At 31.6% G+C, this 17,886-nt stretch overlaps 1 protein-coding gene across 20 annotated transcripts in view; it reads left to right on the top strand.

Moving 5' to 3' along the window:
- LOC142319274 (inactive dipeptidyl peptidase 10) overlaps positions 1 to 17,886 on the top strand; it is a 362,606-nt gene that overhangs the window by 171,353 nt on the left and 173,367 nt on the right. For 14 of the 20 annotated variants that reach the window (XM_075356364.1, XM_075356358.1, XM_075356366.1 and 11 more), the window contains one exon: positions 13,923 to 13,940. The exons of 5 other annotated variants lie outside the window; for them this stretch is intronic. In XM_075356364.1, coding sequence (XP_075212479.1) covers positions 13,923 to 13,940 — 18 coding nt within the window. One more of the 20 variants, XM_075356374.1, reaches the window with a different exon arrangement.

Raw genomic sequence — 17,886 nt, 5'->3', positions numbered from 1 at the left:
TCCTCCCTTACTTCCTCCGGGGCAGCCCCATAGGGGATCCCCCGTATAACCACCTTCAGCTCCCTGTCCTTCGGGAGCTGAAAGGAGTGAAAGGCGATTCCCTTCGAGTGCAGAAAACTCTGCACCGCCCGGTAATCCGCCTCGCTGCCCAGCTGCAGCCTTATCGAGAGCCCGGTGCTTTTAGCCACCAGGCGCCCCCCAATCCTCGACTTTATGTCCCTCGCCAATGCTGGCCACTCTTTCGGGCAGTCCAGCATTATCGGCGGGATTTTCTCCCGCCTGACGGTAGCAGGCTGTGATGGGGCCCCATCATCAGCCTGCGAGTTGGCAGCTGCTGCAGCCTTGCTGCAGCCCGCTACGGGCTCCGCCTCCATAGGAGGCGCGGAGTCCCGGCGTTTCTGGCGCTTCCTAGCGCCAGACCCGCTTTCCTCTCCACCGTCGGACACTTCCGTGGTGGGAGAACGGGGTGGAGGAGGCCTTATTTTTCCTTCCATTGAGGAAAATAAGGAAGAAAAATTTAAAAATTAAAATTAAACTTAATTTACACTTCTTAATCTACACTTGCTGTAAAATAAAATCACTGACAAGAAAATCAATTAAAAAATAAAATTATTTTAAAAGTAGCACAATAGTCCTATAATAATAGGCTATTTACTTAATGTATTCACAATGACTACAAGAGTTCACTTTACCTTGAAATAAAAGAAAGTATAGTTATATTTCTGTTTTTAATGAATAAATAGTATAATGTTAATTTATTTTATTTTTGGAGAATTTCAGGAAATCATATAGTTAAAATAATTTCCAAAAATTAACTGATATCAATTTTTATCAAGCAATATGAATAATTTTTTCACAGTAATTTGAAAATTATTCTTTGTAAATTGATAGAAATCAAAATATACGATAATTTTGTAGTAATAGTAAGTTAATTTGCTTTATATTAATAAATAGAATTATTTTCAAATGTAATCCTTATTTTTATGAATTCGTACCTACAACCAACAATAGTGTCTGCTAGTATTTTATCTTTTATCCCTGTTTTCTTAATTTTATTTATTTATTTTAATTTTATTTTATTCTTTTTAATATTATAATCAACTGTGTATAAACGATAGCTAAAATTAAATCCTGAACGTTTTCAGTCCTACTAATAAGTAATAAGGACGTATTAAAATGTTTTTTTATAGATGTTTGAATTAATAAAATAAATTTCAAAGTATATTTTTGAAAAATTATATTTTTAGCGTAGTTTTGTCAATATTAACGTTTCTCGAGAAAAAAAATTCGAGTTAAATTACATAATATTTATTCGCTTTATTATCAACGTGCATGTTAAAATCACCATCCTTACCCCGGCAGACATTTCCATCAGTATATTTACCCAAATTACTATCGCCTTCGTATGGATTCTTCAAACCACGACCACCCAGCAAAACTTACAGCCCACAACTATCGAATTTCACGAAAACGCGATCCCCGCACCTTCCTCTAACACCGAAGGTTTCACACAAAAACTATTCCCATATTTAACTTCAATTAGATCATTACTTGATTAAGTCTGTAAACACCAAAAACTCTCATAGCAAAAAATAAGTGTTGATCACTAAATCCTGACTCCCAGGACGCTACCGATGCAACAACAAACAATTGTTGTTGATCACAAAAACAATTTTGTCCTATAATTCAATTTACTAAGTTCTTTTGATTTACTTCAAAATCAAGGAGCAAATTCACAAATGTAATAAGATTCTAATAAAAAACATACCGTATCTCTCTCTGCACTGGTCCGCTTTCGGAACGAGGTCTATGCCTACACCCTTCCAAACTGCAGTTTCATCAAAGAGTTCTTTACACATCCATTCTCATCTTAACAGCGAATATCTCAGATAACCCTTGCTCGATGCCAAAACCTCTAATTTGGAGAAGTAAGCACCCAGGCGGGCCCCTAGCCACCCGGGTTGTATTCTATGTATACATCTGCAACATCCATATTAAATCACAAGTAAATCAAAATTTTTTTTTTTAACTTTGGAAAATTTAGTATTTAATCATAGTTAAATTGACTACCTAATCTTATTAAAAGCATACTTTGAGAAAACTAATATTTATCTAAATATCAATGACAAAAAAGAAATTTTGAAATCCAAATTATAATCTATTATAATTCTTCATTTCGTTAAAAAATGAAATAAAATTTTGTATACTACTGTGTACTAAATTTCATTAAAATATTTCTACATCGCTTTTGAGATAAAAAATCAGAAGAAACAATACTTTTTCAGATATATTTGTGAGAACTTATTTTTTCATGTTTGTATAAAGAATTCTTTCTCACAGTTTAGATACAAACCTTCCTTAGACGGAACCGTCCTCTATATTAAAATTGAACGTGATTAGAAATTAATAATATTTTAATAAACTTTATAAATTTTATGAAATACATCCTGCATTTTTTTCAAAATAAAAACAAAACGATTCGTTTTTTAACACCGTCAAGTCAGAAAATACAATAAACCGAATTTCTGAATAGGATAATATTGGAAAAGAAGGGGAAAAATCCAATGAATAGAGAGATATTTTGAAATTTAATCCTGTACATTATGAAAAAAGTTACGTTATATTTGATAAAAGACAAAAATATAAAGTTTAAAAGGCTTAATATTAAATAATGTAAGCAACAATAGGGAACTGAATACAAGTTCAACTATAATTTTACTTCATCTAAACATACAGAGTATATATATATATATATTTTATTCAACTTTTCTTTCTTTTGCTTTTAACTTCCTTTTATTTATTTTTGTCTGTACTCTCTTCTACAAACTGCTTTATCTTTCTGAACCGTTCTTTTTCTTCGTTTCCATCTCTTTTAAAGCAAAGAATCATGGAGACATCTTAATTCTTTCATATAACTTTCTGGTCATGTCAAATGAAACAATTAAGTAAATCTACGGTTATCCATTCCAATTATTGATTTAATATAAAATATCATTGATTTAAAATTGCAATATATATATACGACAGTGGAAGACTCCGGCTGACTCACTAATCAATGGAAGCTAGAAAATTAAATTTGTATAGTTATTTAGAGGAAAATATTTATACACAAAAATTATTTTTATTAACATACTCTAAATGGTTTTTCTGAATAGGGATTGGAAAGGATCCCAAGATCAAAAGAGCAAACTGTCAGTAATTTTTTTTTGTCCGTAAAACTTTCAGGTAGGAAATGCTAATAAGAATGAAATTTCCTTTTATTTCCTAAACAGAAAATAAATAAAGAAGAACAAACCAATTTTTCGAAACGTAAATATTCGCTCCGGTTTGAGTCGTAACAACGAAAATTCTCTCCGTTAATACTCTGAGTATTATTTATTATTTACTCCTGGTTAATGAATTTATCATAAAATTATATCTAAGACGGTTAATCAAGATTAAACTTTTAACACAGATGCAACCTGTTACGATACAACATGAAATTCAGTTCAAGATAACTACAACAGTCTATATTAAGTAAATTTCTATAAACGTTAATTTTCTAGATTTAGCCTTTTTAAAACAGATACATCAAACGATCAAACATTTTTCTACAGTAAATATTACTGAGTAGGAAAAAATGAGAAAAATGGAGGAGGAACTGAAACTCAGTTAATAATTTTACTTCTCCGCTTGCTGTTTATCGGACTCCGTTATAGATTAAAAATATGGTAGATTGTTGTTAAGACGTCCTAACTCTCACTATATTACTTGCAAACATCATGCCTTACCCTAAACCTAAAGCCTTATCTTAACCCTAAAATACCACTCAAATTCAGGTCGGTAGCAAATAAGTCGATGTTTGCAGAAAGACCTTCATATTGTCAAATCTACCCCGTCCAGCACTGATTTCTCTTTCAATTGATCTGCTCAAAAATTAGTCAGCCATATTTTAGTATATCAACCATTTATCCGCCTCATTCAAAAGATTTATTTTTTTCACTCCTCATACTGAGCGTCACTGTACAATCGTGTTCTTGGAATCGTGTCCATTCTTGCTGGAATGTAAATCCTAAATCTTATCCTATAAATATAATTACTTCTAATATAATATCCCAATTAAAATCAATCGACAATGTGTCAATAAAAATATTCTTATTATTTGAAGATATCTTAGCACCAGAAAAAAACGTCTTTCTTCACACTTCCCAAAAATGTGGTTATTAAATTTCTTTGAAACAAAGGATAAATGATCCTAAACGTAGCTAAAAACAATATTAAATCTTGAAAAAAAGATTCTATTGTGTTCATGTATTTTTTCATATGAAGCGGACATCCGGTAATAAAAAATTTGGTAAATGAAAAACGGGGTATATATTTTTTATGAAAATCCAACTCTTTTTTCAGAAAAGATAAATGGAAATTATAAAACCCGTTCAGGCCCGTTAGTGTTTCTCATTCGCACAATCTTGTACTCTTATTTTGTTAGTTTCATATCATGTTAATACAATAAACCGACTCTGGAAACACAAACATAATTTTACTTCTCTCATCGGCATAAAATCGGTCTACATATAGTAATTATTAATGCTTTTTAAATTTATTTATCTATTTTAACAAGTAAAGGCTTTCTCCGAATGTAAGGCAGAGACGATAGACTGGTATTAGCGTCTAATTGCCTTTCAGTCGGTAAGCTACCGACTGAAAGGCGGAGTGCCTCTGACGGCACTCCGCTGTAGGTAGGAAGTAGTAGAGAATATAATTTATACAGGTAGATCAGATGAATGCTTGTTCAACAAACTATCATTAAATTTTCATACCGCGGTATGAGATGATCAAAAATACTGTACTATAATAATAAAATATTTCTATTATCTTCTTATGAAGAAAATACTATTGTACCCTTTTCTTTTTCTATTTAGCCTCCAGAATCACCGTAAGGTATTACTTCAGAGGATGAATGAGGTTGTTGTGTATGAATGTAAATGAAGCGTAGTCTTTTACAGTCTCAGGTCTATCATTCCTGAGATGCGTGGTTAATTGAAATCCAACCATTAAAGAATACCGGTTTCCACGATCTAGTATTCAAATCGGTATAAAAGTAACTGCCTTTACTAGGATTTGAACCTTAGAACACTCAACTTCGAAATCAGCTGATTTGCGACGACAAGCTCACTAATAAACCAACCCGGCGGGTTACTATTATTATACAACGGTATTATTAAATTCTCAAAAATAGAAAATTAAATGCCTGATATCATTTCCACAATAGCTTGACAAAATTAGATTAATAAGGACATAATTATTTCGATATGTCTTTTCTTAGTATAAGAGACAAACTGTTATGATTACAGTCTAGAAGACAGTTAAGAATTTCTTAGGATTAAAAATAATTAAATATTTTAATATCCCAAATATCAAACAGAAATTAAAAAATAAATGTCGATAACATGTCAAGTTCGAAATCAACTACGTACAAACACAAATCATATCCCAAAGTAAAATTTCATTAGTAACAATTTATTCAAAAATATTTTGATTTTATTAAGATTTTATTTGCATTATTATTATTATAATTATTACTTTCTTTTGATCTGTTAGTCTCGTAATGACTTTGAATATAAAACATGGTTAACAAGAAAGTAAATAAAAGAACATATAAAGGAAATACCATCATTAACCATCATTTAACCATCATTTACCATCATTTAACCATCATTAACTTAAGAAAAAAAAAGTTAAAGATAAGAATATAAGGAAACAATCAGTCCTCTGTTTAGTTTCGTCAGTGGTGCCAAAAAAATTAAAAAGAACATTGACATCTAGTCCATATAAAATTATTTTTAGAACACAGTTTACATGCAAAAAAAAAACAATTGATATTTTCTAAAATTATTGATACACTAATTATAAACAAAATTAATTAATTATTAAAACATTTTTATGCGTTATAACACAATAAAATTATCATTTTAATGTATTGAAACAATGTTATTTTATTGGAATATTGATTAACTGTAGTAATAACGATCTTAAATATTTCTTCAACTTAGTATACAATTAAACAAAACATACCCAAGGGTTCTATTGAGAACAGTCGATAATTAATGCAAAAACACTTCATTACAATAATCTACGTGTTTTACTTTGTATATATAAAAAATAATATTTCACATGTGAAACAGGAAGTGGAGAGAAATAAGTCATCAGTCACAAAATACTGAGAATTTGTTAGTCATAAAATAATGAGTTTTGAGACGCAGTATGAAGTGAAAGGTTACGGATCTGAGGTACTAGCAGGCATCTGCTGCTGCTTCTTACCAGATTCATGAAATTTCTCCACGTTAATATTTACTGAAATTTACCGAAACTTTTGTCCTACAGTTCCTACTCTTCTTTATTTTATTGTTCACCAAAGATTTCTTAATTATATGTAAAAAAAAGTTGAAATTATAGGATTACTTTTAAAAAAACTTTCTTCTTTAATTTTTACTGCTTTGTCTCACAGTTACGCACGGACTAACAGACTGTTTCCTTTGCTAAATTTGTAGGCAGGCATCAGCTCTGCTTTAGAAACAGCACCACTGTAAAAAAAAATCAAGTTCAGAAAAAAATATTTTTCTAGTCATCAGTTCTAGTGGTTAACTCGCCGTCGCAAATCAGTTGTTTAACAGCTGTTTTTCGAAGTCAAAGGTTCTGAGATTTAAATCCTAGTAAAAATTAATTGCTTTTATATGAATTTTAAAACTAGACAGTGGATAGCGGTGTACTTCGGCGGTTTTTTTTGTGGTTACTTTGGATTTGGTTTCTTTATGGTACTTTGGTGATTGGGTTCAATTAACCACACGTCTCAGGAATGGTCGGCCCGAGTCTGTACAAGACTACACCTCATTTACATGTCATACATATCATCGTCATCTCTTTGGGCCATGGGGAGGAGTTGCTTATTGTTCACTAGTTGAAAAAATTGCAGTTTACACATTAGTAAAATAAAAATAAATAAATAATGTATAAATTTATATGATTATATGATTATTTTTTTAGGTAAAAACAGATCGCTGTATCTCCGAAATTTTTCCATGTGCATACGATATAAAACATTTTTGCATACACTGTGTACATAGGTACATTTACATTAAAATGGTTCATATTTTAGTTTTATCTTGCAAACATTTTAATGCTATCATAATTTTTTGGAATGACCACAATCAATTGAATTACCTTCAATCAAGATCAGAACAACAACGTAGGGCTTTTTCAAAATAAATTTTTTAAAAAACACTTTCAAAAAAACTATCTCCGTAGTCTTCATGATATCAACGTAAAACAGGAAAATTCGGTGACGAAAAACACGTTTTTTTTTTTAGTTTTCAAGTACAATAACTTTTTTAAATTTTATGCATCGAAATTAGTTAGAATATTACTCATTTCTTTCACAAAATTGTGGTTACCTGTCAATAATAAACGTTAGGCGTTTTAATTGTTTTTGACATAATTTTGATTGTGTTTAATTATTTTTGAGAATAAAGTTATATAGTGATTTTGTGTTCATTGTACTTTAAACTGTAGGTAAATTTTACTAGCTGAATCTTTATTTATAAAAGTGAAATTCCGTTTTGAATTCTTTGTTTTGAAAAATACCGCGTCTCTTCACTCATGCAGAATATGCTGATATGATTTTGAATGCAGCTTTTACGATGGAAGTGCTCCAGGTGCGGTTGAAGAAAAACTTAGGTATCCCGGAAGTAGTTTCAAACCGTAAAGTATTCTGTAGAGCTTTTGATAAACTTTGGGAGTGTGGTATATTTCCCAGTACCATCCAGATATTTCTTCTTAACGTCAACCGGATTTTGTGACGAAAGAGAAAACAATCTTCAAGTTGTATAGTTTAGTCCTACACGCAAAGAATTTCTACACGACTAAACGTTACACAAAGTACAGTACAAAGGAAACACGGACTGCGTTATCGTGTTCAGGAAGTAAAGCACCTCCAGCTTTGTGACCATGTCAAACGACTCCAATTTTGTCAGTGGGTTAATAATAATTGCCACGTAATTCCGTTCACACTATATTCGATCGAAGCTACTTTTTCCTGTCAGGGCATAAACAACACACGGAACTCACATCGATACTCTGAAGAAAACTCACATGCTATAGTTGAACCAAATTTCCAGCAACGCTTTTCGACGTTTGGTGTGGCATTATCGACAACCAATTAATAGGCTCCTTCATACTATAAGAACGTGTCATGGTAAGAAATTATCTAGAATCTTTAAACAATGAATTTCTTACATTGCTTGAAAGCTTCTCACTGGCAAAACGAATTGAAATGTATTATCAAGTTGTTGGAACATTAATACATTTCACGAATGAATTAAGGCAATTCTTAGATGAAAAGTGGCCGTTAAATTGGCCACCTAGATCACCGGACCACGCATTCTCAATGATGGATGGTGCCCTCATTAAGGAACCCGAATATATCATTACGTTGGATATCATTTTCTGTAAGGGTATCCTTACAGAAAATGAAAGAAAACAAGTTGAAAAGAGCATTGATATCAATGGTCAAGTTTTTTTAATATTTATTGTAAATTAATACAGTATAAACCACTGAGTATTTTTTTAAAATTAAACTTCTTTTATTTTTCACAGGTCTAAATTTATTGTACTAAAAACAGTCGCTTTTAATTTTTATAGAATCATAAAACTTTTCTGTTAAGTTTTGTTCCGTTTTATTTCTAACAATAAAAGTTGTTTTTTAATAGTCTTTATTACAACAATTTTCCTAAAATCAAATAATTTTCTACAAATTTTGATAACAAATTTACGCACTTATTAGTCTTTGTCAGAATTATTTTACTTAAAACCTAGAAAAAACCTTTTCGTCACCGAATTTTTCTGTTTTATATTGGATTTTATGAAAACTATAAAAGATATAATTCTAAGACCCGTTTTATTCCTTTTTCCACGTCTAAAAATAAGAAACCATAAATTTACCCCTTAAATTACGCCTTAGAAATTTCAGTATGGCCTCATTTCACCAGGGAGAACTAAAATCCGGCTGAAATATTTTGCTAGATGTACTTGGATAACAAAGCATTCTCGGACATAAATGTTTGTATGAATTTTTTTCCATAGAATCAGCTTTCAAATTATTCTCCTTCCTCCTGAATCACCCCGTTTGGGTGTGAATTTAAAAGAATGAGTAAACAAACTTTTTTAACCAAAATATTAATATTTGAGTGAAAGATATAATAAAGATTTTTACTAGGTCATAAGGAAAATAAATAATATTTTTTGCGTAAAAGACTAATGACAGAAAGCTGTGCGAACGATGAATGTAGTATATACTGTAGTATGTAGTCATCGGAAGAAAAATCGGCTGCAGAGAAAAATATGTTTTATATAGGCTAAACAGAGGTTTTTTTTTTATATAACCAATTAATTTCTGATTGTTCCACTCATTTACGAAGTTGAAGAAGATAATCTTTCATGATTTATGGGACGATTTAGACGAACCCACCAGGAATTGTTAAACGGACATACATCTCAACTCTCCTATAGTTTTCAACCATTAAATACGTGGGTAATACATACTTGAGGAATTTTTTATAAAGTACCGAAAGGGTATTTTATTTAGAAAATTTAAAATAAGAGTTTCAAATTTCAGACATTGCATCGTGAAGTGAGTGTCATCATTTCATATATACTATTTTTATGGTAACAAATAAATAAGGTAAGTATTTGGTTAGCTGGCATCTCTCCCACCATCACCCCATTCGGTCACCCTAGAGCATAAACCAAATGTTCCGTGCCAAAAAACGGCTGCTGTGCCTCAAAACAGATTTGCGACCTCGTTATTCCTAATGCTCCTAGTGAGCTCCTATCTTGCGTGAGCGGTTAAGCTGGGTGCCGTATAGCACCCGCTTACGTGTCCCTACCGCTCACTTGTCAAATTAAAACTAGATCGGGGAGGCGCACCCCATGTTACAAATTAAAACTAAAAAAGGTTACAAGTTAAAAAGACGGCAATTTAAGCCGCCACGCCTCGGTCGCTGTCAGCCAGCTAGTGCCTGTCCACCATTTAAAGCGCTTGGAGCTTTTACTGGCTGGTGGCCAGCCATTATTTCGGATAAGGACTTCCCACAGCTCCGCTAAAGGAATCAATAAATCCCATTTAAATTTAAAATCTAACGATGACGGTTGAACATCGCAACCTCATCGAGGAACCCCCACACGGTCCGACAATGCGGCTCTCGCCACATCGACTCGCCGTTTATGAGCGGCCAGTTTTCCCCCTGACCTCTAAGTTCCAGGGTGGCCCGGTCTCTGGCCCCCCCAAGAGCAGGGCAGTCGAACATAAGATGTTCGTTCGACTGGACCTCCCCGCAGACACACAACTCATCAGCCGCTAGGCGAAACCTAAACAGATATTGCATCAAATTCACATGGTTGGTGAGCACTTGGGCACCCGACGCCCTTAAAAATGAATTCGAGGCATACCATCCCCCCAGATCCTGTATAAATCTATACAGGGATCTTCCCTTATTCGTGGTGTGCCATTCATGCTGCCATGCATCCATCGCGAGGCTCCATAGCCTCTTCCGCAGGCGGGAAATTGGCAACTGAACGAAATTTGGACCCGGTGCATTGTGATAGTCGTTCCGCTTCGGTTCTAGCCCGGCTCGAAACCGCATCCCAAATACCTCGGTTTCCCGACCTCTTCGCAACTTCCACATGGCTGCTCGAACTTTCACCACTAAATCGATTGGGAGAGCCTTTCCCAATACGGTGGTAGCCTCGTAGGAGGTTGTTTTAAAAACACCAGTGCATACTATTAAGGCTCTGCGCTGGGCACTCCTTAAATTTTGAAGTAGTACTCTATTTCTATGCAACCTATGCGCCCAGACTGGCGCCGCTTACGCGATCATACTCTCGAAGACACCTCGGTACACCAAGTACATTTGGCGACCCGACAGCCCGTAGTCTTTCCGAGCAATCCTTCTAAGTTTGTGCATCACAGAGACAGCGTCCGCCGCAACTTGCTTAATGTGGTTGCTAAAAAGCAACTTATCACCAAACAAAACACCTAGGTACTTATGAACCCTTACTCGGCTGATTACACAGCCTTTATATTTAATGTGGGGGTTTCGACTGGTTGATAATTTGTCTGCACCCTTCAGAAGCATAACCTTCGTCCTGGGCACAGAAATCTTTAAATTTTGCATGTCCATCCAGCCCTCGGCGGTTGACAAAACCGCCTGCGCTCTACTTTCTAGCTGCGGTCGTGAATTACCACGAACTAAAAGGAAACAGTCATCGGCGAAAGCCTGGACCGTGACTTCTTCTGGGAATGTCAACCCCAGAAATCCATCAAACACCAGGTTCCACAGCAGGGGACCGAGAACGGAACGCTGCGGGCTTCCCCTGGTGACGGATTTTTCCACAACTAGGTGCGCATCTTTAAACAGTGCCGTACGGTTAGACAAATAGTCTCTTACCACGGCCTGCAGGGCTCTGGGAACATTGCGGCGTTCCAAAGCATAGAGGACAGAACTCCAACACAAGGAAGGAAATGCTGCCTCTATATCAATAAAAATAGCCAAAACATATTTGCAGTCGGCGCTTTCCACCTCGGTAAGAGCATTTAAGATGCAATCCTCGGTGCCAACCCCTTTCATGAAGCCATATTGGCCTCGATTTAGAATACAGCTCATATCAATGCTTTCCTCGAGCCTAAGGTAAGTAAGGTAAGTATATGTAAATTCTGATCGAAAAAGAAGTTCACATCTTATTATCTACTTGTATTATTTACGTTTCATAAAATAAAGGTTAGAAAGTACGCAATATTTCTGGTACGGTACAGCGACCAGTTTTTGACAACTTAAGTTATATCTGCAAAGTATCAAAGTAAGGGAACTTATGTGCACCGACAAACATATGGAAAATTGAGTATAATATCAAACAAAATGCGTATCTATCTCGTATTCTTACATGGACAAATACAACATTCACGTCACAAATACATGAGCAAACCTGATAACACAAAATTAAACCGTTTTTAGTTCATAAAAGATAAAACTGTGGATAAAAATGTATAATGCAATCTAAAAGCATGGACTGTGTACAGCATAAATTCTTATAATAATAAATTTTCTTATTATAAAATAAATCCTTTAATTAAGTATACCAATATTATTATTATTATTATTATTATCTTTTAAAAATGATTTAAAATATTAACTGAAATTTAGTTATTTCCAATAATTTTTGTAAACTCTAAGCATTTTAGTTTTAAGATGTAAATAAATAAATTATTTAAATATTTGTTTTTCTTGGCCTATTAAATTATATGTAATAATAATTCATTTATTATAAACATATTACATATTTATTCATTGTAAATAAGTAATTCTAGTTTTAATAACAATAAGCTGTTTTATATTATTTTTGCTATTCATTACATTTTTTATACGTATACAGATGTCTCACGAAGTTCTCCCCGGTCTTTCACAACCTATTCTATTGAGAAAATAATAGAATAAGTTCATATAAACATACGTCCTAATAAAATACTTCGTTTGTGAATTATGGTTAATGAAAGATTTCGGTCGGATTTCAGCTACCCCAGTGAAATGAGGTCGTACTTAAATTTTTAGGACGATAATTAAGGAACAGAATTGGCGATTTCTTATATTTTTTGGCCTGAAAAATCGAATAAAATACGCCCCAGAACCGTATTTGCAGTAGTTTTTGAGAAAACTGGGGTGGAAACCAATAAATTGGGGTAAAAATCCCCTGTTTTTATGTTTGACAAAAACTTTACAATAACTTTGTTAAATGAGTAATCAACACATAAAATTTTTAAACAAAACTTGTAGGGAATTTAATAAAGGGAGTGTAACATAAGTTGAATAGAACAAAGTAAAGTTAGAAAAATTTGAATTTTATTTATAAACAGTACACTAGACCAAAATGAATTATACGCATCAGTTTAAAATAAATGTCCAAAAATGAGCTCGCCATTTTCAACACATTTCTTGGCACACCTCTGTATTGCTACTTTTGTATACAAAATAAAAATACATTCTTGTGAGGAATTAATTGTCCGCATTATGGATACGGCTGAGCAACTTAAGGACAGCCCTGAAGAACTAAAAAGAGCAACAAAAGCAGTACAGAAGCGTGCCAAGAAATGTATTGAAAAAGTTACCGTACTCAAACATAAAAAAATGGGTTATTACCCCAATTTATTGTTTTTCACACCAGATTTATCAAAAACTACTGTACATACGGTTCTGGGATCTATTTTATTCGATTTTTCAGGTCAATAACCATAAGAAATCACTAATTCTGCCCTTAATTAACGTCTTAAAAAGTTCATTGCCACCACATTTCACTAAGGTAGCTGAAATCCAAGCAAAATTTTTCACTGCCCGTAACTCGCAACAAAGCAATTTATGACAAATATTTACATGGCAAATATTTATATTAACTTTTTCAATTACTTTCACGAGTAGAATAGGTTATGAAAGTCCCAGGATAACTTCATGATACACTCTATATATATTTATGTATACAGCATTATTATAGCAATATATTTTTATTATTATTTAGAACGCTTTATTTTTTTAAGAGATGCGCAGAAATTGGTGGAAAAAATAAAATCAGCGCTACTGCCCCACTTTTATAGAATAAGCCAATCAGACTAGAGTAACACTGGACTTTTGTGCGTTCAGTATAAGGAAAAATATACTGCCTGGTAGCTATTTAAATAATAATTGTGTTTTCAGAAATAATAATTTCAATTAAAATTTATATTTCATTTATAAAAATTAATGAGTGAATCATTAAAATATTTTCTGGAAAAGTACAGAAAAAAAAACAAAAAAAAACACACAAATCAGCTATTACAATCTAATATTTCCATCTGTGTTTTTTAGCCATCTGCTATGGAAGAGGTACGTTATCATTAAAAAAACCGTACAGTGAGTAATAAATTATAAAAAAAAACGATCGGCATGATTTTCATTTCTATTTCCTACTAAACCCTGATAAGAAAAAACTTTCAATTACAGATTGGGCATGATTTAGTAAACATATTTCCTAAAATAATAAACCTTAAATTCTTTTCCATTTGTTTTATTTATTTGCATGTATTTATTGTAATTAATTGTCAAGTTATAATACAAAATTATATAATTTATCAATTTTAATTTTTATCTAGAAAAAACCCAATTCATGGTAAAACAAAAAAACAAATATCACTCAAAATAGATTATACCATATTTGCATAAAAACACAAATATATCCAATTCTATTTTCGGTTCTATTAAAAAAAATAACAACAATTCTGTCTTAAGAAGACATAATTTTTAAGTTTGGTAATTTTATTTTAAAATCGTTATTATTTTTATAAAACAACAAATTATTTTTTGAATCATAATTAAATTAGTATGTGATAAAACTTGCATTTTTATGGAATTTATCTGAAAATTAAAAAAAATAATAGAAATCAAAAGAAATAGATTTATTTCTCAAAAATGTAAGAAACAATTTTAATGGTTATTCTCTAATTTTAGATTATAACCTTTGTTTGTCTTAAAAGAAGTCAACTTTTATATTATACATTTTTAACTTTATAAAATAATTATTTTTTAAATAAAAAATATTATTTTATGATTGTAAAACAATAGAAAAATCTTATTTTAACTTTTATTGAATACGAGGAATATTTTAAGGGCTGCATTTGAAAAACTACCTCACTAAATCGCAATACAAACAGTAAAATAATAGGTTCATCTGCCCCAAATAGAGGTACTGGAGCCAATTACCCGTCATTTTAAATTAAATTTAGGTAATTTGCTCAATGATTTTAAAATAAAACCTTAATCATTCCAAAATAAAAATAAAAACTAAATACAATTATTAATTTCAATTTTTTACTGGATTTTAATTATTATTATTATTCATCAAGTGAAACCGAATTCAAAATGCCACTGAAAAAAACCTTATTCAAAGATAATTTTTTATAAACAAATGTCTTTCTGGCAAGTGAATTATTGTACGAGTAATTTTGGAAAATGACTTTAAATAAACGGAAACACAATAAACAGGGAGGTTAATGCTCAAATGGAATACAAAGAGCTCTCTTAATATAAACAATCAATCAGTTGAAATGACAAATTAGAACCTCCATCAAATATTTTTTGCTAATTTTACAATTTTATCCAACGAATTAAATTAAGAAAAGAAAACAATATAAGAAATGTAAAAGATTAATATATTTTTTTTAAATTTACAAAATAATATATTAAAAACTTTGCACGACATTCTGTTTACCTGAAAAATTATCTTAATTAATAACACAGATACCACATAAAATTAACACAAAGATATTTACATACAATTAGCATTTGTAAAATAAAAGAGATCACTATTACAACCGATAAGTTTCAAAAATTTGTATAATTAAATTTCTAATTTAAACAATTTTAATAAGAAATAACGATTAATTTTGAAAGATTAAATCTTACCTTTGAATAAAATTAAACTGAGTTTTGATCAAAAATAAATTAAAAACTCAAGTAATAATTTAATATCAAACTAACAACCAAACGCTAAATGTACCCTAAGAATTTATGTTTTGTCCCCTTTTTGTAAATCTGTGAGCTGTAACTTAGCGATACCATTTTTATCTAAAGCAAAAAATTACAAATGTTGTACAGTATTTTGTTTGAATTATGAGTATGCTAACAATTTAAAACAAAAAAATAAACCATTATACATAACATTAAACAAATAAGAGTTTAAAACAAAAATAAAAGTTTTCTCTTATGATTCATAATTATTACAATTACAAACTACAACTTATACCTAGGAATAAGTCCGCAGTTTATAAAACAGTTTTTTAATTTCATTCAAAGTGTGTTTATTCATTTCTGAATATAGGTAACATACAAATAGTAAATATTCATGAATGGGAAAAACGACAAAATAAAATTGTACGAAAATTAAATAATATAAACTTAATAATTTCATGTAATTCTTTCCGATACAAAAAGATTAAGTTCGCCATTTAATATCAAGAATATTAAAGGGAGGGATTGGATTATTGCTGTATTTTAAAATACAGAAATAATACATTCTGCATTAATGCAGAATGTCTTACAATAAATGAAACGTTGAAAATATGATAAAATTATTTTCAATTCTGTCTAAAGGATGCCTTTATACTCTTTGATAGGCTATAGTCAACAAAAAATAACATTTGAATGGATGGGAGGAATTTTTTTCGGAAATATAATTAGGGGTTCAGTTACATTTTCTTGTAAAATAATTTCAAAATAAACAGTTCCATTAAAAAAAATATATATATATATATATATATATATATTTTATAATCAAAATAAATTTGGGCCAGCCGTAGTACATGTCGTCTAGCTAGATGGACCCTCCCCGAAAGTGTTCGTCATCCTCATGGTTGAGAATAATACTGATAAATAATAAATAAAGCCAGAAAAGCTATCTTTCCTTCAATGTTTCCCTCGTTCTTGACAGAAGCTGTGATACGCTCCTGTTGTAGACAAAAATATCCGTTTTGGTTCCCCTTTCCATTACCCTAGAATACCCTATACCTAGGAAGGGGGTCAAGGTACTGAAAATCGGATATGTTATAATATAAAATGAATATATCGTATATTATTTTTACGAGGAAAAATAAAATTAAAAAAGGTGTTAGGTCTTTGTACAAGAACCAAAATTCAGAACTTCTCCTCCAAGGAGACTAGGGCCTTGATTTACGGCTTAAAACCTTCCCTCAGAAAACACGAATATATTCTGAAAATTTGAAAGCAATCGGTCGGTTGGTTCTTCATGTTGTTGCTTACCGAATGAACCGCCACAAATTTTCGCATTTATATATTAATGTTATGTGTTACTACAAAATTGTAAGCGATCTGATATAATAATAATCGTTTTAAAAAGTGACGTAGCGGCTCTAGTAAAAAACAATCACACCAATCAAAATTAACAGATAAAGAGAATAGTAAAGTAGTTTACCATTTCCTTTTTTCACAAGCCGAATACACTGTTGCTTGTAAGTAAACCAATCAGACGGAAATGAAGATTTAACCCTATGAAGCCACCATTCACTCTGTCGCCGCATTAATTGGCAATGTAGTTCCCTCATTACCCTCACAGAAAGAAGCTTCGGCTAATGCCACTTGTGGATCAAATACTTTACAAAAGTGTGTAAAATAAAAAATTAATTTATCCATTCCTGTTATGAAACGATGTACAAAGTAATTCAGGAGGAAAAGGAAATAATTCGGCACCTGATTCTAAAACTTAAAATAAGGAAATAAGTTCATACAAACATATGTCCGAAAATGTTTTGTTATCGAGTTAGGGCTAATGAAAAAATTCGCCCGGATTATAGTTACCCCGGTGAAATGAGAAAATATTGAAATTTTTAAAGACGTTATGTAGGAGTAAACGATGGTTTCTTATGCTTGTCAACCTGAAAAATTGAATAAATAAGATTCCAGAACCGTATCTCCTATAATTTTCATGTAAAATAATCAATTTTTAAGTGAAACAATTCCCATAAGAAACCTCGAATATAACGTCTTCAAAACTTCAGTACGATCTTATTTCACTGGGGGAACTATAAACCGGGCAAACCTTTTGCTAGCCTAAACTCAACAACAAATCTTTTTCGACATACGTTTGTATGAACATTTTTGCTTATTTTAAACACTAGGATCAGTTTCTAAACTATTAACCTTTCCTTTTAAATCACTCTGTACAGTTATTATACATTATGTCCGAGTTGTTGCACAGTTCATAAAAAAATTATAAAATTTTTCCTTATCCTAAAAAATTAGAATGTTTGAAACGTTCATC

The sequence above is a fragment of the Lycorma delicatula genome, chromosome 2, assembly GCF_047948215.1.
Source record: "Lycorma delicatula isolate Av1 chromosome 2, ASM4794821v1, whole genome shotgun sequence".
Lineage (NCBI taxonomy): Eukaryota > Metazoa > Arthropoda > Insecta > Hemiptera > Fulgoridae > Lycorma > Lycorma delicatula.
Note: the sequence above shows the minus strand (reverse complement) of the source record. Positions and strands in the feature narration are given on the sequence as shown.